At 51.0% G+C, this 21,354-nt stretch overlaps 4 protein-coding genes across 4 annotated transcripts in view; 1 reads left to right on the forward strand and 3 right to left on the reverse strand.

Moving 5' to 3' along the window:
* TAP2 (transporter 2, ATP binding cassette subfamily B member) overlaps positions 1-2,599 on the reverse strand; it is an 11,773-nt gene extending 9,174 nt beyond the window's left edge. The window contains 2 exon segments of the mRNA XM_007460853.1: positions 1,912-2,026; positions 2,107-2,599. Of these exon segments, the coding sequence (XP_007460915.1) occupies positions 1,912-2,026; positions 2,107-2,599 (608 nt within the window).
* A 2,486-nt stretch (positions 2,600-5,085) lies between these two features.
* PSMB8 (proteasome 20S subunit beta 8) lies at positions 5,086-10,168 on the reverse strand. Its single transcript, XM_007460806.1, has 6 exons — positions 10,005-10,168; positions 7,867-8,014; positions 7,596-7,707; positions 6,387-6,516; positions 5,811-6,015; positions 5,086-5,382 (listed from the first exon to the last, which is right to left on the reverse strand). The coding sequence occupies exons 1-6, from the start codon at positions 10,149-10,151 to the stop codon at positions 5,294-5,296; spliced, it is 831 nt and encodes a 276-aa protein (XP_007460868.1). The 5' UTR covers positions 10,152-10,168; the 3' UTR covers positions 5,086-5,293.
* A 1,530-nt stretch (positions 10,169-11,698) lies between these two features.
* Positions 11,699-19,522, reverse strand: TAP1 (transporter 1, ATP binding cassette subfamily B member). Its single transcript, XM_007460807.1, is given in 11 exon segments — positions 11,699-11,971; positions 13,226-13,362; positions 13,640-13,802; positions 14,036-14,209; positions 14,760-14,948; positions 15,111-15,239; positions 16,083-16,280; positions 16,943-17,148; positions 17,909-18,039; positions 18,171-18,285; positions 18,925-19,522. Coding segments are annotated over 11 exon segments (2,313 nt in total).
* Positions 19,523-19,958: 436 nt separating this feature from the next.
* The window catches only part of PSMB9 (proteasome 20S subunit beta 9), a 6,733-nt gene continuing 5,337 nt past the window's right edge, over positions 19,959-21,354 (forward strand). The window contains exon 1 of the mRNA XM_007460808.1: positions 19,959-20,194. Coding sequence (XP_007460870.1) covers positions 20,135-20,194 — 60 coding nt within the window. The 5' untranslated portion in view covers positions 19,959-20,134. The remainder of the gene's footprint in view (positions 20,195-21,354) is intronic.

Below are 21,354 nucleotides of genomic sequence, written 5' to 3' on the forward strand. Positions count from 1 at the left end.
AGCCTATGGCTTGCTTCTGACCTGGTCTCTCTCAGGGCCATCCCTCCAGTTTTCCCCTTGGTCTTGGTCTCCTTCCTCCACCCCCAACGTCCTTCTTCCTACTTCCAGATATTGATACTTTCTTGTGGGAACTGTAGCAATGGACTCCCCGCCCTCCCATCTCCAAAGCCCTGGGATCCTGCTGTTCTACCTCTCCACTGTCCTTGGGATTGGAAAATTCCTCTTAGACCAAGTGAATTTTTACAGTCAAACTCAAAGGAAAAATGTGAAAGCGCACAAGCAGGAACTGTACAAAATATGGGTTTCTAATACAAATCTAATTACCATGTTTGGCATACTCAGACATCAGATGGTGAGGGTTTGGACTGATCACAGTGAGAATGGAGAGAAAGGAGCCATAGGAACACGTTTTGAGTGTGGGAAATGCAAGAACATGAGAAAGGCAGCGACGATGCTGGTGCTTGGAGCTGAGGATACTGATGGTTTCATGAATGGGAATAAGAGGAAGGAGGCATTTTCAAGGAGACCAGGAGGGAGTGGGTTGCACTTGGAGTTCTGGGTGCATGGAGTCTGAGGTGACAGGGCATCATCCAATGGGAATGTCAAGGAGGCCTCTGGATTACAAGACTGGAGCTGGATGTGGGAATGTGGATGTGGGAATGTCCTGCAGACGTGAGCTGCATTAGCTCAACAGGAAAAATGTTCTTAAAGATCAAAGAACTGAGTCCTGAGAAAAGTCCATAATTAAGGATCCAGAGGAGGACGGTTCTCCAGAAGAGGGAGAGTGGACTGGAAAGTAGAAAGGGAGTTCATAAAAGCTACCTGAAGAACAAGATCAATCATAAGAGATTGTTCTGGGACTTCCCTGGTGGTCCAGTGGTTAAGACTCCGAACTTCCAATGCAGGGGGCCCAGGTTCGACCCCCGGTCAGGAAACTAGATCCCGCATGCTGCAGCTGAGAGACCATATGCCGCAACTAAGACCCAGCACAGACAAATAGATAAGATACATAAGTAAATAATTTTTTAAAAAAGAGAGATTGTTCTGATGCCAGATGCTACAGACACATAGAGAACTGAGGGCTGATTTTTTTTTTTTAAAGCAGCAGCTTGATCAATAAGAAGTTCACTTTTAAGTAGTTTCAGCAAAGAGTAGTAAGTATGAAATAATGAAGAACTGGTTTTTGAGGGATGCTAAATGAGGTATGACCATATCAAAGGAGCAGGATCAAGCAGCCGGCTGGTATTCGGGGAAGGCTAGTGAGGTACTCGCACGACCCTGAGAATGGGCACCTCCTTAAATTTTGCAGCCTAGGTGCCTGACTCACCTCATCCTAGTCCCAGCCCTATCAAGCAGTTAGTTAATCAGTTAGTTAGTTTGTGGACAGCGGACTCCTGGCTACATCTTAAAACAGAAGGAAAAGTAAATGAAGTGGAAAAGAGTAAAGATGCTGGAAAGAAAGGTGACAAGCCTCAGAGTAAGATCTTCCAGGATAGACAAGATGACTTCAGGACGAAGAGTCAGGAGGAAGAAACGTGCCCACCCTGACAACTGGATAACTGTGGAAACAAACACAGGGTGGGAGGTTGGAGACAGAAAAGAGAAATGGAACTTCATGGAGATAAAAATGTTGAGAGGTAACTGAGAGACATTCCGTTCGACACATAAACACCTTTTGTACTACATTCACGCCTATCTGTACCTATAATAAGTAATATAAACTTTGAAGATGTTGGAGCCACGTGGTGAACGGAGGAATAAATGAGTGGATGCATGACACAGAATGGTGAAAGAACAAATACAGATTTTTAGTTTAAGTATTTTGTGCTTTGGGCACAAGAGGGTCTGAAAACAGTTAGGAAAGTGAGGGCCCCTGTAAAAATTGGGGGCTAGCAAATCGCCATCACCTACCTCCCAACAGAGAAGAGACACATGAAAAAGATGGCACTGGCAAAGGCATCAGGATCAAAATCACCTCCCAGGATGTCAATCACAAGACCAGAATAGTAAGCGATTAATGTGTCACCTGCGTGAGGACAACAGTGAATGTGCTGGTGCCCAGGGCCTTTTCCCACCTCCAAGTCACAGCGCCCTCTCCCGACTCACCCAACACGGCAACAGTGAGGAAGAAAAAGGCCACACCCAGGAAAGGCAGGTCTGGTCTGGAGAGCTTCAGCAACCTCCACATCAAGGCTCTGTTGTTCTCCTGGCCCTGCTCCCTCTCCGGGGCTCCTGGAGGGCTCAGCACAGCCCACATGCCCCAGCTCAGCCCTGCCGCCCCATAACCCAGCAGCAGCCAGCTCCAAGGGGCTGAAGCCGCCCTGGCTGGGGGAGCACTCAAGGTCCCCGGGACCAGGGCCCTCAGGGAGAGAAACAGAGGGGTCACCAGGCAGAGGGGGGGCAGCAGTGCTCCCACAAACCTCTGCAGCCCTGCCGGCCTCAAAAGCCACCAAAGCCCTCCCAGTCGCAAGGTGCCCTCTAGCCACAGGCCTGGAAGCCCGCGGGGAAGCAGAGCCCCCAGGGTCCCCTGCAGCAGCCAGAGTAACGCCCAGTCGGCCAGCAGCAGGAAGGCCCAGGGTCTCAGGTCAGGGAGGCGCATGGCGAGATCTAGGGGTAGAAGGCGAGAAACGACAGAGGTGAGGCCCAATCCTTGTCCCCACTCCTCCCCACTCGCACTCCGCCGAACGCGTCCACGGGCTTCCCATTTTATTTACCCAGTGCTACCCTGAAAGACGCCTGAAAAGTGCTTGGTCCTCATCAGTATCTCCCTCCTAGGATCCCAGGCATTCGGCCTGACAGAGGGAGCTGGGAAGCCTGCCCATCTGCAGCCTCATCCTCTAAAAAACAGACCCGTGACCCCCTCCCCCCACCCCGACCCCGCCAGCCGCCGCCGCCGAGTTCCAAAGGGCCAGGCGGTCCCGCCCCGCTCCCTTGCTCCCGCGGTCCAGAAGGGCTGGAAGCCTGGGGCGCGGAGTCGCTGGTGGATGGGCTGCGTCCCTGTTAGAGCTCCAGGTTCCCACGCGCGCCAACTCACCGGAGGGGGCTTCTGGGCTGCAGCTCGGAGGTCTTTCCTTTACGTGCCGGGGTCCGAGCTCTGAAGTGCCCTCGCGCCGCCTCCGCTTCGTTTCCCCTCTGTCGGCGGGCGAGGATCCCCGAGCCAGGGCAGCCGGGCTCCCTCGGCTTTCGCTTTCGCTTCCGCAGCCGGTGCTGGGCCCGGTGCCCGGTGCTGGGCCCGGCGGCCAGCAGGCGGCGCGCGACACCTGCAGCCCGCGGAACAGACCCCTGAGTCCTGCTCCACGTGCCAGTCCCCGGTTAGTCTCCACCCTCAGCAACAGTTACTCTGTCACAGGAAACTGCTGCAGTTTTTTAAATTGCCACTAAGTAAAATAGAGCTGTTTCGAGGATTGTGATGCTTTGTAATTGGAGAACCGCTGGATTTTCATACCTCAGCTCTGAACCTATTTTGAGAACTGCCCTCTTTCCCAGTCCAAGTTCCAGATGTAGGATCTTGCGGTTTAAAACAACAACAAACAAACAAACAAAACACACACACACACACACACACACACACACACACACACACACACAAAACAGAGCCAGAGTCCAAGCGAGAAACACACAGGACTTCTATACAGAAGACCCAGCTACTCTCACCAGGACCTAAGTGAGTTTCCACTTACAGATTCTGCGCTGAGAAGCACCCCCCCACCACTGCACATCTTCTCTGTCTTTGTCAACACAGCTCCTGAGCAGAGAAAGTGTTCAGACGCCTCTAGATTTATGCTTCAGATTATGGTGGAACCACCTTCCTCATATGAGGGAACTAGACTTTGTTTCTTAGTTTAACACTGATTAGCACAGTAATCAGGTTTCTATAGGTCCTGCCAGACCCAGAGCCCATTGATGGGACAGGCAGATTGGTTTATTCCAGAAATAACCCTTCTGGTTGAAACCACCTCCCAGACTCAACATATTCCCCAAGGGAGGGCCACGTGGATTCCAATGCACCCTTTTGAAACGTTATTGGCACGACTTCCATGAGTCACTTCAAATTTAGATCTGAAGTGAGGGGATTACTAAAACTTCTCCAAACCCGTCCATTCTGGGATTTTAAGGATCTCTCTCTGATGAAAAAGCTCCATGTTCAGCTGCTTCCTACTTACAAGCTCTTCCTTTGACGAACTCTCCTTGGAGAGGTGACAGTATCCTGCTCCTTCCTGAAGTCCCAACGTGATTCAGAAAATCTCATTCTGGGGCTTCCCTGGTGGCGCAGTGGTTGAGAGTCCGCCTGCCGATGCAGGGGACGCGGGTTCGTGCCCTGGTCTGGGAGGATCCCACATGCCGCGGAGCGGCTGGGCCCGTGAGCCATGGCCGCTGGGCCTGCGCATCCGGAGCCTGCGCATCCGGAGCCTGTGCGTCCGGAGCCTGTGCTCCGCGGCAGGAGAGGCCACAGCGGTGAGAGGCCCGTGTATCGCAAAAAAAAAAAAAAAAAAAAAAAAAAAAGAAAAAAGAAAACCATTCTGTCTCATCTTTCTAACCTGGTTACCTTTTCCTCATATTTCCAACTTCAGCGAGTCCTCCTTATCTCCTCTTCCACTTCAATCACAGTCTTGTCATCTTGCAATGGAGTGTGACCCATCATGAAATGGAACCCCTAACGTCCATCTTTCCATGTAATATCCAATCTCTCCACGGGGTTATTTGAGATAAATGGGACCGTGTTTACAATTACCGCACACATTTGAGGAGGAAGCTTGTTCATCCTACTTTACAAAGTCAAAAACAGTTGTTCTAAGCGCACTACACCCAGATACCCAAACCATTAACAACTGGCCACACAGGAGCCTCCAGGTTGTGTGCCTAACCTGAATTAAATTGCAGCTAAGTGTCCACAGACAATGTTGAACCTTCCCAAGGTCCTGGAGAGATGAAAGTGGAAGGAAAGCCCAGAGAAATATTTGATGAGACCCCATTTCTTAGGTAGGGGTTTGAGTCTCTTTTCTCAGGAAAATTCAGTCTTTATTTTCTGATCCCTCCTCCCAACAAGCCCAGCCCAGAGCCCTCACAAGGCCACAACAAAGAGGCTTTTATAACCGTTTTCCTTTATTGTGCTTAGTGGGGCACCCAGAAGGTTGGGCTGGGGGTGATACTCATGGAGACAGAGAACACACAAAAGGATAAACTACACACTGCCTCCCAGTGGCCCCTGGTTCTCTATCTCTGGGTCAGGTCAGGCCCCTCTTTCTCCTGGGGTGTAACCTGGCCCAGGTCCCCAGGTCCACCACTGCCACCATTACTGACTGGCCTCACGGTACTGGTGCATCAGGTCACTGACATCTGTACTTTCCACTTTCAACCAACCGTCCTCCTTCACGTGGTACACTGCAGGCAAAGGAGAAAGAACAGAGTCAGGCTTCCCTGGTGGCGCAGTGGTTGAGAGTCCGCCTGCCGATGCAGGGGACACAGGTTCGTGCCCCAGTCTGGGAAGATCCCACATGCCGCGGAGGAGCTGGGCCTGTGAGCCATGGCCGCTGAGCCTGCGCATCCGGAGCCTGTGCTCTGCAGCGGGAGAGGCCACTGTTGAACAGAGTCACCTTCCCTTCAGCAAGATCCTGCTAATGATGTTATGTTGAAGGCGACAACAGCAACACACACTCTCAAAGCCCTTATTACAGGGATTGCAATGCCGCCTTCAGGCTCTGAAAACCCTCTCCCTGCCACTCAGCCTCCCCCATGTCTCCCAATCTCAACCCCCCCTTCTTCCTCCCTCCCCAGGGGCGTGGCAGGGTAGGAGGGCATTGGTCTCTTACTATTGACAACGCCTCCAGAATAGCTGTCTCGGTGGGTGGCATGAACAATTGCCCTTCGGCCCAGATCACAGGCCTCTTCAATGCTAAGGTCAGGTCTGTAGCCAGTGTCCATGACCCCATAGGCATGGGAGCACCCACTACCAGTGGAGAACATATTTCCCGAGAGCCGAGTCCCATTTTCATCCACATAGTAGAGTCCAGGCCCCTATAGGATGCAAGAAGGGTCTAGGTTGGAAGTGGAAAGGAAGTTGTTGGTAACATCCAGATTCAAGTGTGAGCCATAAGTGGACCAAAGACTTAGGCTGACCCCAGGAACATCTGAACTAGGAGAACACTTTGGGAACAATCATAGAATTTAAGGGAGGAGAAACAAACTTGGAATCAGCTATTTGATCCAAAGGGACAAGCTTATGAAACAATGGTCCACATCCAGACCCAGAAATTGACAGTGGGTAACAGTTCTATAATCGAGTGTTCTCTGTGCCACGTATCCTGTAGGGGAGGGAGTGGGAGTGTACGGTGGGGAAACTGACCTCTCATCCACACGTGGGAATATGAAGAAGGGAGGGGACTCACTTTCTTGTCCCAGCCACAGATCATGCTGCCCATGGAGAGGCCCATGCCCCGGTACTGGCACATCATGTTGGAGAGCAGTTTGGACGCTGCAGACACAGTGATACGCTCACCATTCCGCAAATAGTACAGCCTGGGTGAGAACAGGAAGGTTCCAGGAGAGGACTTAGAGGTGACAGGAGAAGGCTAGCCCTCCTAGCAGCCCACTTGATGGGCAGAAAATGATTGAAGAGATAAGCATTTGAAAGGAGTGGTTTTGTAGGATCTAAGGATGGGGAAAGATTTGGAATTTATATAGAATTAACTTTTCTTTATTTTTTGGCTATGCGGCATGTGAGAGCATAGTTCCCTACCAGGGATGGAACCTGTGCCCTCTGCATTGGAAGGCGGAGTCTTAACCACTGGACCACCAGGGAAGTCATCAAAACCACATAAAGAGGGCTTCCCTGGTGGTGCAGTGGTTGAGAGTTTGCCTGCCGATGCAGGGGACGTGGGTTCGTACTCTGGTCCAGGAAGATCCCACATGCCACGGAGCAGATAGGCCCCTGAGCCTGCGCGCCCGGACCCCCGCAACGGGAGAGGCCACAACAGTGAGAGGCCCGCATACCGGAAAAAAGAAAACAAAACACAACAAAAAAAACACATAAAGAAATCTCAGTAGGGACTTCCCTGGTAGCGCAGTGGTTAAGAATCTGCCTGCCAATGCAGGGCACACGGGTTCAAGCCCTGGTCCAGTAAGATCCCACATGCAGCAGAGCAACTAAGCCCGTGCGCCACAACTACTGAGCCTGCGCTCTAGAGCCCGCGAGCCACAACTACTGAGCCTGTGTGCCACAACTACAGAAGCCCGCTCACCTAGAGCCCGTGCTCTGCAACAAGAGAAGCCACCGCAATGAGAGAAGCCCACGCACTGCAACGAAGACCCAATGCAGCCCAAAATAAATAAATAAATAAATAAATTTTAAAAAAGAAATCCCAGTAAATGATAGGATCCCACCAGGGTCGATGCTGTTGGTGCTAAATATTGAAAATTGACAAATGATCTGGCTTCTTGGCAGGAGCACAGGCTGAGATTTGGGGGAAGGTTTTTAATCACCAAAAGGCTGTTTTGTGAAATATGACATTAGCACTAAGATGCTGGAGGCAGTTAGGAGCAGTGATCTGGAAGATGCAGAATCCAGGCTTAGAAGGGAGGTAAGGGGCCAGGCCTACCTGCACTCCTTTGCCAGCAGACGCTCCCAGTACTGACAGTCAGCTGCACAGCCAGACATGGTGCCAAGCAGGTAAGGGTTCATCTCAATCACCTTGTTCACCGTTAATGTGCCTGGAAGAAGATGGAGTTTGGGGAGAGGAGGAATGACCCCACAGCTCTCCCTGTGTGTCCTAAAACAATATCTGGTCCCACTTTGGTGTAGATGCTGGGCTCCTGCTGAGAGGAGGTCCCAGCTCCCCAGATTCTTCCAGCTGGAGAACACACACTCACCAATGTAATTCCCGACCGAGGCCCGAGAATCCACGGCCACAATCACCCCATGCTGGAACTTGAAGGCCAGCGTGGTTGTGCCATGAGCCATCTCGATCTGAATGTTCCTTTTTCCATTCCCATCCAGGGACCGGAAGAATTCAGTGGGCTAAGGAGACAGAAAAGGCAGAGAAAGGGCCACTGAAAACTTCTGAAGCTGGACACTCCAGGAAAGGAATTTAGAGGAAGGAGATACCCAGAAATTCTCCAACCACCAATAAATGAAACAGTTAATAACCTAGCTCTACAAGGAAATGGTTTGGGAGAAGGGAAAGAAGAGGCCATGACACCAACCTTTTCCATATGCCAGCACAATAGACATGAAAAAATAAAATAAAATAAGTGCTACTCTAGATTAACTTAGAACAATGGCTTTCAACTCTCATTTTGTATTAGAATTATCTGGGCAATTTTAAAACATCCTGAGATTCTGATTCAGTTGGTCTTGGGTGGGACCTGGGCACTGGTATTTTTTTTAATTGCCCTATAATTGATGTTAATGTGTAGCCGAGATATAGATGCATTTATTTAGGGCAGACTGTGTCTTGTAAGACAGCAGCATTCAGTGGAAATACTTCAAGTTTGTTTCAAGTTTAATTTTTAATATACTTGAACTATTAATTAATTAAAATAAAATATACAATCAGATGTATTAACTACAAACATTAAATCTCAGGATGAGCCAAGCTCATTTTAGCCTCAGGGTCTTTGCAGTTGGCCTGCAATACTTTGAAGCTTTGCCTGGATGGTTTCTTCTCTTTATTAAGGTTTCCACTCTGTTGTTCCTTTAGAGAGACCGTCTATGAGTGTCTCCCAAAATACCTCCCCCGATTTTTTATCTCATTGTTTTTAAAGGTTTTCATTAAAACAGTTTAATTTCCTGAAATTATCTTATTTTCATTTGTTTTTTGTTGGCTTCCTTGCAAAATGTAAACAGAGATCTTGTCTGTCTTGTTTTAACATGTGTCTATCCCTAGCACAAGGAGTGGAGTTTGGCATATAGTAAGTACTCAATAAATGTCTGTTGAATGAGTGAATGAACGGCGAAAATTTAGCATAGATTTTTGGTTAGTCCATCTGTTTATAAGCTAAACTGACTCTCCCAACTTTGAACACAAATTCTGTGTACCTTACTTCCTAGATAACTGGAAAAAGAACACACCTGGTACACAGGTAGAGGTATTCTGAATTCAGTCTAAAATAAAGGTGGTTTGATAAAGCCTTCATTCATAGCTGGGATTGTGACTCTTACTTGATGATAAAACCATGTTTCTGGAAAATATTAATTGTGTTTTACAATAAATTAACATCTCTATACGTAAAAATAAAAAAAATTGCTACCATAACTAAACTTTTTTTTTTTTTTTTTTGCGGTACGCGGGCCTCTCACCACTGTGGCCTCTCCCGTTGCGGGGCACATGTTCCAGACGTGGAGGCCCATCGGCCATGGCTCACGGGCCGAGGCACTCCACGGCACGTGGGATCTTCCTGGACCGGGGCACGAACCCGTGTCCGCTGCATTGGTAGGCGGACTCTCAACCACTGCACCACCAGGGAAGCCCATAACTAAACATTTTAAGGGTGACTGTAATGGTTTTCCATTCATAGGTCATTTAACCCTCAGGAAAAACGTTTTATGAATATTATCCCCATTTTACAGAAGAGAGACCCAAGACCTAGACTAAGGGACTTGATCCAAGGCACACAACTGTGAGTGGCTGAGTCCAGGCTAAACGCTCAAGTTCATAGGTTTTGCAAGACACTACACAGCCCCTGTATCATAGGATAGGCCCATGAGAAAAGCTTCGTGATTTGTTTGTGATGGAGAACGGGCAGGAAAGCTCTCTGGTCTCCCGATGGGAGCCCCCTTCCCGCTCACCTCTCCTTCTTTGTCCTAATCTGCACCTCCTAACCCTCAGGCGGCCAACCCCCAAGTCCCACGTGGCCTCTTCCCTGGCTCCGGCCCTAGACCCTGGACGTGGCTCTGCTAAAGGATGCCCCGCTCCGCATTTCCCCGCCTCCGGACAGTCTCAAGGCAGACCCTCCATTACTCTGCTCCCTCCTGCCCGCCTCCCACGGGATTTTCTTACAGCCCTGACCTGCATTCCCAGGGGGAGGGCGAGTTTCGGAGATCGCAGAGAGAAACTGTAGTGACCGGGGTCCGAGCGCTGCCGGCTTCCCGCGTGAGGGAAAGCCCAGTCCTCCCGCTGCCCGCGCGGGGCTCCGCACACGTCCAGCAGCGCCATGACCGCCCAGCACCCGGAGATCTGGCGGCTCTCGGACGAGGAAGTGAAAGCGAAAGCCCAAAGCCTTAAGGGGAGGGAACCAGAATTTTTTCCACATCCCCCTGCCCTTCTCGAGAAGTGTCCAGTGGGCGTATGGAGACCAGGAGTATTATTCTGGGGACAGGCTTCTCTGATCCGCCTTCATGGAAATTAGGGAAACGGGGGTGATAGACTGCCAGAAGAAAGGAAGAGAGCGAGCAGCTCGAAAGCTCCCTGGGCGATGAGGTTACTGTAAGAGACACCGACAGCCTGGGGCATCCTCCGGGGACAGTTATGGGGTGGGCAGGGGTCATAGCATCAAAAGCGTAGCCTTAACCAGAAATCTAGAAGTCAGTGAGAACCTGGGAGCAGTTTCAAACCGGGAATGGGGGAGGGGTGTGCCTAGAAGCATCGCTTTATAAAAGTAGGGGAGGGATAGGAGTACGTGGGGCCACTGAGTCTTGAGGACAGACAGGTCTTGGGGAGACAGGCAATAGAATACACCTGCAGCGTTTGGGGGAAGGGAGCACCAAGGAGAGGGTGCAGCCTCTGAATCCTTCGACCTAGTCCCTCCTAGGGCCTCTCCCGGTTCAACGGTCTCCCTCACCTGTAGCCACCCACAAGAACTGCCCTTTCTGACCGCATCTACTCGCGTAATTCTTGCTTGACTGAGCACTATCGTGTTCAACGTCTCTAAAACCCGCCTCTCCTTGCAACCTGAGTTGGCCTAATCTGCCCGGCAACTGTTGACGTCACATGACCACGGCCCTCCCTGAATGGAAGAGATCTACTAGACCACCCCGCCCACTACGCTAAGTTACCGGGGCAGGTGCCACTGCAGAACCTGGTGAGCCCTGCTGTAACGGACCATGGTGGGCGAGCGAACGAGGTGGTGAACTTCCTCTAGACGTGCTCATCCTCCATCCTCCATGTCCGGGCTCGGAGGCACTGCAGCTGCTGGTCCCTGCTGGAGGACACTGTATCCCCGTTTGGCTCATCCTCGGGGGCGGGCACAGGGGGATGGAGAAGTGAAGGGGGCAACCACAGGAAATAGAAAACGTAAGGGAAAAGATGGCACACTTAGGGCTGGGAAACACTGAGGATGTTGAAGGAGGGAGGGACCCAGCTCCTGAAAATGGCACTGCAATGGTCGGTGGGCCATTTGGTCCACTGAAAACACGAGAAACCACAGTACAAGACACCAATTTTATTATAAATATCAAGAAACCACAGGGCCAGCATATGCCTCAGGTCAGGTTGAAAAGGAGCTGACCTTCCGTTTCTGTATATTCTAAATATTTCTCATGCTAGCCACACCAACCCTGGCTCCAAACCCAGTTACACTAAGGAGTTCTGAAGCCTGTTTTCTTCCAGGAAATCTGTATAACCAAGAGGAGCTTGGAGAGCAGCTAACACTCATGGCAAAATTTCAGGCATCACCTCAGGGGTTACGTTTTAGAATGTCACCCCTCCCAGTAGCAGCTGCCCACTCTGCAACTCTGGTAAGACCTTTGTTCTCAAACTCTCCACTATAGAGAGGAGGGGAAAAGGGAGGGAGATGGTGCGAGTGTACAGATCTGAGGAGTCTTTCATTCTGGAGCACGTGACCCACCAGGAGCCTGAACCATGGTGCAATAGCGTCCCTTATTCGCCATGAGCTGCTGGTGGGTTCCCGCCTCAATGATGGTGCCTCCTTCCAGAAAGAGGATGTGGTGAGCCTGCTTCACCAAGCTGAGGCGCTGGGTGATGAGAAGCACAGACCGAGAGCACCGCTCAGGGCTTTTATACAGGAGCTGCTCCACCTGAGAAAAAACATACACTCTGTCAGACCAGGGGACCACTCCCAGCTCAGGGAGACATCTGTGTTTCCAGAGCTGGGACAGACCTCGCCAGGATCATTGCCACCTCTGCCAATAACCCAAAGGAAACTGAAGATTCTCATTCTGGGTGCTTCTCTGTCAAACCTTTGATTTGTGAAGGGCTGTTTACATGAGGTGGCAATGGTAGAATAAAAGAGAGTCCTAAACTGGGAGATTGGGATTCACATACACACACTACTGTAGATAAAACAGATAACTAATAAGAACCTACTATATAGCACAGCGAACTCTACTCAGTACCCTGTAATGGTCTATATGGGAAAAAAAATCTAAAAAAAAAAAAAAGTGGATATATGTATATGTATAACTGATTCACTTTGTTGTACACCTGAAACGAACACAACATTGTAAATCAACTATACTCCAACAAAAAAAATTTTTTTTAAAGTAATGAAAGAAAGAGCCCTAGGGTGAAACCCATAAGAAAAGAGTGAAAGGTATTGAATAGTCTCTCCTCTCTAATTTTTATATTCTCTTTTAAGGAAATATAACTTACTAGTAAAGAGTATGAGCATTCAAGTCAGGCAGACTTGAATTGGGGTCCAGGCTCTGCTATTCAATAGCTGAATGACAGTGAGCATGTTATTCAACCTCTCTTAGCCTCCGTTTTATCATCTGTTGGATGAGGGTAACAACACCCAGCTCACAAGCATTCATGATGAATAAGTGAGCAAGAGACTACATCCAGCACGCCCAGCACATAGTAAAAGTTCAATTCATGTTAGTATTATGAGGGTGGTCTTTTGCTTATGTTTGGCTTCACAGATTCAGGGTCTATAGATCATCTCTTTTAACTGGTTTTAGGCATCTTGGGGAGAAGCTAATGTGAACTGAGAATTGCAAGGACCAGTTTAGAGAATTATGATGTTCATATAATAACAAAGGATGAGTGAAGGAAGGAGGACTGGATGGGAAATAGGCATTAAGAAGATGACTCTCGGGCTTCCCTGGTGGCGCAGTGGTTGAGAGTCCGCCTGCCGATGCAGGGGACACGGGTTTGTGCCCCGGTCCGGGAGGATCCCACATGCCACGGAGCGGCTGGGCCCGTGAGCCATGACCGCTGGGCCTGCGCGTCCGGAGCCTGTGCTCCGCCCCGGGAGAGGCCACAACAGTGAGAGGCCTGCGGACCGCAAAAAAAAAAAAAAAAAAAAAAAAAAAAAAAAAGATGACTCTTACACAGGACTGGCTGTTTGCATCCAGGGCACTGGTAGCATCATCCAGGATGAGTACACATGGTTTCCGGATCAAGGCTCGAGCCAAGGCCACTCTCTGTCGCTGACCCCCTGACAGCTGGCCCCCAGCCTCACCTACTTCTGCAGAGACAAGGGCCAAGGTGAGAGCTGAATAAGCACACGCACGCACACACACACGTACACGCACACCAAGGACTGATGGATGCAGCAAGATAGAGAAGGTTCTGGGAAGGTAAAGGAGTTCTGAGGACATGAGGATAAAAGAGCCATAGGAACAAGATCTTACAACTTCAAATTGATGTCAGTGGGGTGGGGGGAGCTAAGGAATCAAGGCAAGACTACTGGGGTTACAAAGGAGGTGAAGATGTCTGGGTGGTGATGTGAGTGGAGAGAGCACCTGTGTCGTAGCCTTGAGGGAGTACAGAGATGAAACCGTGGGCTCCGGACTCCACTGCAGCAGCTGTGATGTCCTCCATGGTTGGCTTCCGGACCAGGCCATAGGCAATATTTTCTTTAAAGCTTCTTCCAAATAGCTGTGGCTCTTGTCCCACAGCGGCCACCTGGGACAAAATACGATGCAGAGTCATAGAACAAGGAACACAGGAGTGTGGTTCTCTAGAGATTGAAGACTGAGAATCTCTATTGGAAGCATACCACAAAATTACACGGCCTCTCTCCTGACCACATGCTCACCTCCACCTAAGGTCTCCTAACACTCTGTTCAGAGTGCTCGGTAAGAATGCTCTTCTGACTTGAGGCTCCCTGCCCTCCCCCATGCCATCTTCTAGCTCACCTGTCTGTGCAGATAGCAGTGCTCATATTTGGGAAGGGGCTCCCCGTCCAGGAGCACCTGACCCTCGGTGGGCTGGTACAGATTCTGCAGCAGGGCAGCCACTGTGCTCTTCCCAGACCCATTGGGCCCCACCAGTGCCGTCACCTCACCAGGACAAAGGGTGAACGTCAGCCCCTGGAAGCCAGAGAATCACACACACTAAGAGGCAGCCAGAGGCCCCTAACCTTGAGACCTGTCAGTCATTGTCTTGTTACGTTGTCTTGTCAATGTCTTCCCCCAGAGAAGAGAGCAGGAAAATGGTGAGATACAGCAACTACTCCCCTTCCACGTGCACAGACACGTCCCCATGGAGTGGAGACGGAAGATGAAACAAAGACAAAGGCAAACACTAAGACCACTGTGCCACACACTCAATCTCAGAGAGCATGAGAAAAAAGAAAACAACCACATTCCAAACCACAGATGGAAAGAAAAAGGAAGACTGGAGACAAAGCTTTTGCTTCCATGACGCCTTAGGATAGGAGAGCCTTCTCCCTGAGAGCCTCCTCTTCCATTCTTCTTGGAAATCCAGCCTGGTCCTTGACGCGTGATCTTGTCTTTGCCTCTGAAGCGGGAGGGAGGCTCTGTCTAAACCTGGTGCTAAGCAGGTTGAAGGCAGGGAGAAAATTTAAGGTGGTCGAGTTGAGGGTGAGGTTGGTAGAATACAGGGATTGGTAGGTTGTACCTGCAGCACTGGGACATCTAAATGGTTTGGGTAGGCGAAGGAGACACCCTGGAACTGGACGAGGCCCTGCAACTTTAAGGAAGTGAACACACCACTGGCTGGGCAGCGAGGGATCCGGTCCAGGTATTCAAATATTTTCTCTGAAGAGCCCACAGCCTTCTGTAGCCTGGGATAGGTGGACAGCAGTACCTGGAGGGGAGGTATGAATAGTGAGGCGGGGCATGGAAGGGACCCAATCTGTTACCAGGGTTATGTGATGTGAGAAGGGCAAAGGAGGGAAGGAAAGTGATCCAGATGGTGACGGCACAGGGGAAGGAAAAGCACTGGGGAGTGAGAACGGAAGGACCTCACCTCAACAGCTGTGGTGAATTGGATCTGGTAAAGAACAAAGGTGACCAGGTGCCCACTGCTTACAGACCCACTTTTCACCAGCTGCCCACCAACATACAGGATTCCCACCTTCAGCAGCAATCCTGAGATCTGTGGAGACCACAGAGAAAAGGGACTGTGGGAGGAAAATCTAAAATTCTGGTGCAGAGAACCAGAATCATTAACAGTAAGGAGAGATAGTGTCCCATTTCCCCAAGTAACTCAGGGGGTTCAATAGGTATTAAAGAATGAAGCATAGCATGCCATGGAGTCTCACTCGGTTACCCATGATAGAAGTCAATTATCACCATCACCATCACCAGTTGTGCCTTGTTTGGGGAGCATCTTGCTCTTCACAAAAGGCTTTTATGAATGTAATGTCATCTAATATATCAAGAGCCCTATAAACTAGGTTATATTACTCCCATTTTTTAAAATGAAAAAAAAGTCTGAGAGAAAGTAAGTTACTAGCCCGTGGTCCCAGAGCTAGTATATGGCAGCATCAAGGCAGGAACTTCTGATCACTGATCTAGTTCTCTGTCAATTATATCACAAGATGCCCCGCATCCTTGGCTTCCGCTATTCCCATGGCTCTCAGGAATACATCTGCATAGTTCAGGCATGAAGCAGGCCCAGGTGCAGGAATGTATAGCTCCCTGAGCACCCCCCATGTGGCAAAGGAAGGCCCTGGGACTGGAAGACTTGGCACTTTCCTACAAAGGGGGTCGGGGAGATTTTGTGCACCCTACGGAAAGGAAGCCATCTAGCATGCCTAAAAAGAGGGAGGGGGTTAGGAACACTGAGTGGGGTCATGGAGCCTCTGGTTGCTGGGATACAGACACTGAACCCACCATTGCCCAGTGGAGGAAGAGTGTAGAGCAGGGTCATGGGACAGGGAATGGCACTGAAGCATCTCGGGGACCAGGGAATAGGCATTCATCCCCAGGTGCTCACACGGGTGATCCAGAGGTTGACCGCATAGGCCAGGGCCTCCTTCTGGTTGAGTGTCTTCATTTCATGCAGCTTTTGCCTGAACTTCTGGGCCTCACCCTCTTCGTTGGCAAAGCTCCGGACTGTAGGCATAGCTGACAGCACCTCAATGGCCACCTGGCTGGATTTTGCCAGAGATTCCTGCACCTGTGCTGCCAGCACCTGTGGAGACATGGACAACAGATGTCACACGTGGTTGGCAAACCATAAGGGACGCTAGGACCTGAGTTATCCAATTGTAGATTAAAGGTGAGAAAGGGCAGAGAGACAGAAGAGAAAGGGACACAGCTATATCTGCCACAGATACTAAAGAGATACAGAGAAGAGGAAAGTGACTCAGAAGGGTCATAGAGGATCATATTCTTGAGACTGGTGATCATATTCCTTTTTTGTTTTCATTTTATATTGGAGTACAGTTGATTTACAATATTATATTAGTTTCAGGTATACCGTGAAGTGATTTAGTTATACATACATACATATCTATTCTCTTCCAGAGTTCTTTCGTATATATGCTATTACAGAGTATTAGGTAGAGTTCCTTGTGCTATACAGTAGGTCCTTGTTACTTATCTATCTTATATATAGTAGTGTATATATGTTAATCCCAACCTCAGTGATCATATGCTTAAAGACAGATGGTAGGCAGACATTAGAAGACACAGAGAAGGTGAAGATCGACACTGAGCAATCCAGGAACATGGACAAGGAGTTTCAAAAAGATGAAGAATCAGCGAAGGTGCCAGGAAAGAAATCTTTGAGGAGAGCCCACCAAGTCTGGGCGATGAGGGTCAGTATAGGTTGAGGCAACTCCCTGGACATACCTCGTGACATTTTCCCAGCTTCTCAGGCAGAAGGAAAAGTAGTGGCAGGGCGAGCAGGGTGACCATGGTGAGGGACGGGGACCCCCAGAGCATGAGCCCCAAGAGACACAGTCCACGCCCGAGGTACCACAGCAAGAGGCTCAGCTCCGAACTCAGAGACTCACTCATGGTGGACGTGTCCTCTGTGACCCGAGATGTGATGGCACCTGCCAAGGGTTGAGGAGAAGAGAGTGAGTGAGTGAGAAACTAGAGTGATGGGAGGGACTGGCAATGAGCCAGGGTGCCAGGGGGAGGGGTTCTAAGAAGGTCTGGAAAACAAGGTCAGTGGTTTAGGGAGGCTTGGAATCTCAACTCAAGGAGAATGGGTTCCAGAGGAAAAGCCTGGTCAAAGACCTTCCTTTTCACTCTAAAGAAATTTATGCCCTTGTGAATTTCTAATTCTCTGACAGATTTCTGTTCTCTAAAGAACTTGTATATCCCCTGCACATAGGCAGGAAAAACTTAAACTGATCATATAACAGAGCTGGAGAAAAAGGAAGGTGCTGCTAGAAAGCAGTACAGGAAACTGTAGCAAGTCCTGGATTGGGAATCAAGAGATAGCTTCTATTCCCAAGTTCATCTCTATCCATACGTGTCTATGCAAGTGTTGGCATTTAGGGTCTGGGCCTCAGTTCCCATCTCTGTGAAACGAGGTGGTTGGACTCTGTGATCTCAAAATTTCCAGGTTTGAAATTCCTGTCATTTCTATCTAAATACACACAGAGGGATATATTTGTGGGAAAATCTTGGATGGAAACACTAGGTTTTTCTGCAGATAAGGAGTATATGTATTTTGCTCTTGAGGTACGTGAAGAATAAGACATGACGACGTTTACGTGTGAGAGGAGGATCAAGGTTATAAGTAAAAATATGTATGGGGATATAAACAGTAAGTAGATGGATAGTGAAAAGAATTTCATGAGAAACCTGTTTGGTTCTTTTGAAAAAACTCTGTTTCCTGGCGCAGGACAGCCCGAAACACCTCCCCCTGCAGGTGGCAGTGCACGCGGCCCATGGTGCTGTTGTAGATTCCATCAGCCGTGAACTCCAGCACTGCACTAGAAGGAGACAGAGAAGGAGGGCCGGGCACAGTCAGGGGGCCCCCCAGAAATGAACTCTGGACCCCAACTTTCAACTCCCTCTTTTTCAGGGTTCCCCCATCCCCAGCCTTCCAACTTCAGCCCCAGACCTGGCTATGGTGAGGACAGACATGAGAGTTATGTTTCGCGTGAAGGCAGCGCCTGTCCTGTCTTGTAGAATCCAGTCCGTGAAACGGCCCATGAAGAATGGAACAGCCATCTCCCCTGGGGAGGGAGAGAAATATCAAGTCTAAGCAGGTCAGCTCTAACCAGACGACCCCCGGCCCACCCTCCTTTCACCTTTGCCCATAATCCTGGAGGGCAGTGGCAGAAAGACACAATCTACACCTAAATGGGCCACCTGGAGGGAGGGTGGGAGGGAGGGAGACAAAGAGGGAAGAGATATGGGAACATATGTATATGTATAACTGGTTCACTCTGTTATAAAGCAGAAACTAACACACCATTGTAAAGCAATTATACCCCAATAAAGATGTTAAAAAATAAAAAAAATGGGCCACCTGGGAACTCAAAACCCTGTGGCCCCACCAGACCTTTAGAGGTTGAATGAGGAAGGCTAAGGATCATAGGATGGGCTGCCCCAGAGGAAAGGCCTTGTCCAAGGTGGCCAGTGAAGCAACGCCCGGGGCAGCCCTGGAGTCCAGGACTCCTGACTCCTACCCAGTACAGGGCTCTTCCCTCTCCACTGGGGTGGGGAGTGGGGGCTCTTCTCAAGACCTGAGCTGGGTCCCCTTCCCCTCATGCACATTTCCGAGAACTCATACCAATCTATCTCACTGACCATTACTCTCGATTCCTTCCCAGTCCTCTAGCCTCGTCCCTCTCCCCCTGCATCCCCCTTACCAAGACAGGAGAGTACCACCAGGGCCAGAATGTGCGGCAGGCGTTGTATCTCTGGGCCCAGGAAGCCTAGAAGCCTGCTCACCGCCACTCCAGAAGCGCCGTGAGCTCCTTGCACCCAAAGGCTCCTGATCTTATGCCACAGGGCGGCCGCGGGCAGTGCCGCCGTGTAGCTGAGCGCAAAGGCGTCCAGGCGACTCCCCCAGTGCAGTGGCCGGGTGCTGTGAGCGTCCCCGGGGGCTCCCCACGAGCCCAGCTCTCGGAACGAGGCAAGTCCCGGCAGGGCCAAGCCCAGCGCCGCCGCCAGCGGCTCCAAAGCAGCCAGCCATCCCCGGACTCCTGCGCTTTCTCTCCGGAAGCCCAGCGCTGCCCCGAGGACGCCTCGGGCTCCCAGCCACAGCACCGCCCAGCGGCTCAGGCCCGCTACCCAGACACGGAGCAGCGGCAGCTCAGGGGGTACCAGCAGGGAGGCTATTCTAGGCAGCTCCAGCCGGAGCAGCATCCAGTCGGCGAGGAGCAGCAGCGCTGTCCCCAGGAACGCGAGGCAGGCTTGGGAGAGGCGGAGACACCCGCAGGGAGCGGGGGACTCCGAGCAGGCCATGGGCGCGCGCGGTTCGAGGCCGGCCCGGGTCCTGGGACTCTCGCCGTCCTCGCCGGGACGGAGTCTCTGGACGCCGTTCGAGTCGTAGAAGGGGGGGGCGCCCGGACCGCGGCAGGGAGGGAGCAGGGCGAGCCGGGTCGGGGCTTCGGAAAGTCCCGGGAACCCGCCGAGCCCGCCGGCGCTGGCCTGAAGTGAGCAGTTTACAATAAAGGGAAAACGAAAGCGTCTCCGACTCCCCAGACCCGCCCACTCCGAAGGCGGCCCACCCGGACTATGTCGGGGGAGGGCGTCGACATCAGATCCGAGGTTTAGGGGAGTAGCCCTGGTGCTCCACCTTCTCCATTCTCAACACCCGACCCTCCTGTCCTCGCCTCCACTTGCGGGACCCGCTTGCCGCGACTTTCTCACTCCAGCCTCTAGGTGGGGTGCCTACGTCATCTGTCTCCGGGCAGTTCTGCCCCGCGCAAGTTAGCGCCCGGATGCGAAGCTTCACTGCATGGACCCGGGCGCCCCCTGGCGGGCGTGGAGAAGGGGCGGAGCTGTAGGCAGCGAGCGGCGGGCTGTCCCAGGTCGCAAACCAGTGCCCCAGGCGGCGAGGAGCGCGGCGCAGGGATGCTGCGAGCGGGAGCACCCACCGGAGACTTACCCCGGGCCAGAGAAGTCCACACCGGGGTAATGAGTCCGGGCTTGAGGGTTAGCAGAGGGGTGGAGGAAGTGGAGCGATAGGGGGACCCTGGAAGCGCCAAAGAGTGAATTTGGAGACTAACAAGAGTGGGGAGATAGCTTGTAGCAGCCAGTGCTCACATCCCGATATGAACACTGGCGTCTGTATTCTGAAGGGGTCGTCTAGGGGTCCGCGAAGGGACTGGGCACGGGAGGGAGGTGGAGAAGGTGTACTTTGGCTCTGAGCTGGAAGCGTTAAGGAGAAGCTGCCCTAAAGCGCTTTCGCTTTCACTCTGGGCTAGAGAGAGCGGCTGGTTAAATCAAGGGAGGGGGTTGGAGAAGGTGCAAAGAGAAAAGGAAACGGTGCCCTGGGTTAAGTAGGACAGCACTTGAGAGAGGGGCGTATGGGCACTGATTGAGAAGGGATGCATCACACAGACCTTTGATAAACTAGCCCGTGGGTAACATAGCCCCAGCACTGATAATGGGGGTTCCATGTGAGCTGGAGGTGCCCTTCCCCAGCCTGGCCCAGGAAGGCTCCTACTTGGCCCAGGTGCCACCGTGCTCCCTTCCCCATGTCTTCCCCACCCACCTCCACAACCTGCTGGACGACTTTTGCCCAGGCTGGACCCCTGGGGCAGATGGCAGCCCAAGGCAGGCCGGCTTCTGCTCTCAAACTACTGCCACCAAGCTTAGCTTTGGGGCAGCTTTGTTATATAGGAATAACCTCTTGGATGGGGTTGCCCCTGTTCTCTGCTGTGCTATTCATGATGAATCAGTATGTCAAAATGAACACTCGGCCAACATCCCTGGAGACCAGAGTAATTTATGGAGTGGTGAGAAGTATAGCCGTAAAACCATTTGTAAATTAGAAAACCTCTCCTCACTGCCAGATGAGCAGTGAAAAGTAAGAAGTAGAAGTCAAAACAAAGCATGGGAGCTAAACATGGGTTTTAGTCCTGTGTGACCTTCGACAAGTCATTTGCGTTCTCTATGACTCAGTTTCTTCATTTGTAGGATCTTTAAGGCTTTTTCCAGTTCAACAGGAGTAAAAAAATGTAGCTTTATCCTCCTTCACTCTTCCTTCTTTTGTTTAATTTCTTTTCTTGACCTGAAAAAGTCAGCTCAGACTCCCCAATCAAATCCTCTTTTGGTGCAGATCTCTTTCC

Source organism: Lipotes vexillifer, unplaced genomic scaffold (assembly GCF_000442215.2).
Source record: "Lipotes vexillifer unplaced genomic scaffold, Lipotes_vexillifer_v1.1 scaffold921, whole genome shotgun sequence".
Classification (NCBI taxonomy): Eukaryota; Metazoa; Chordata; class Mammalia; order Artiodactyla; family Lipotidae; genus Lipotes; species Lipotes vexillifer.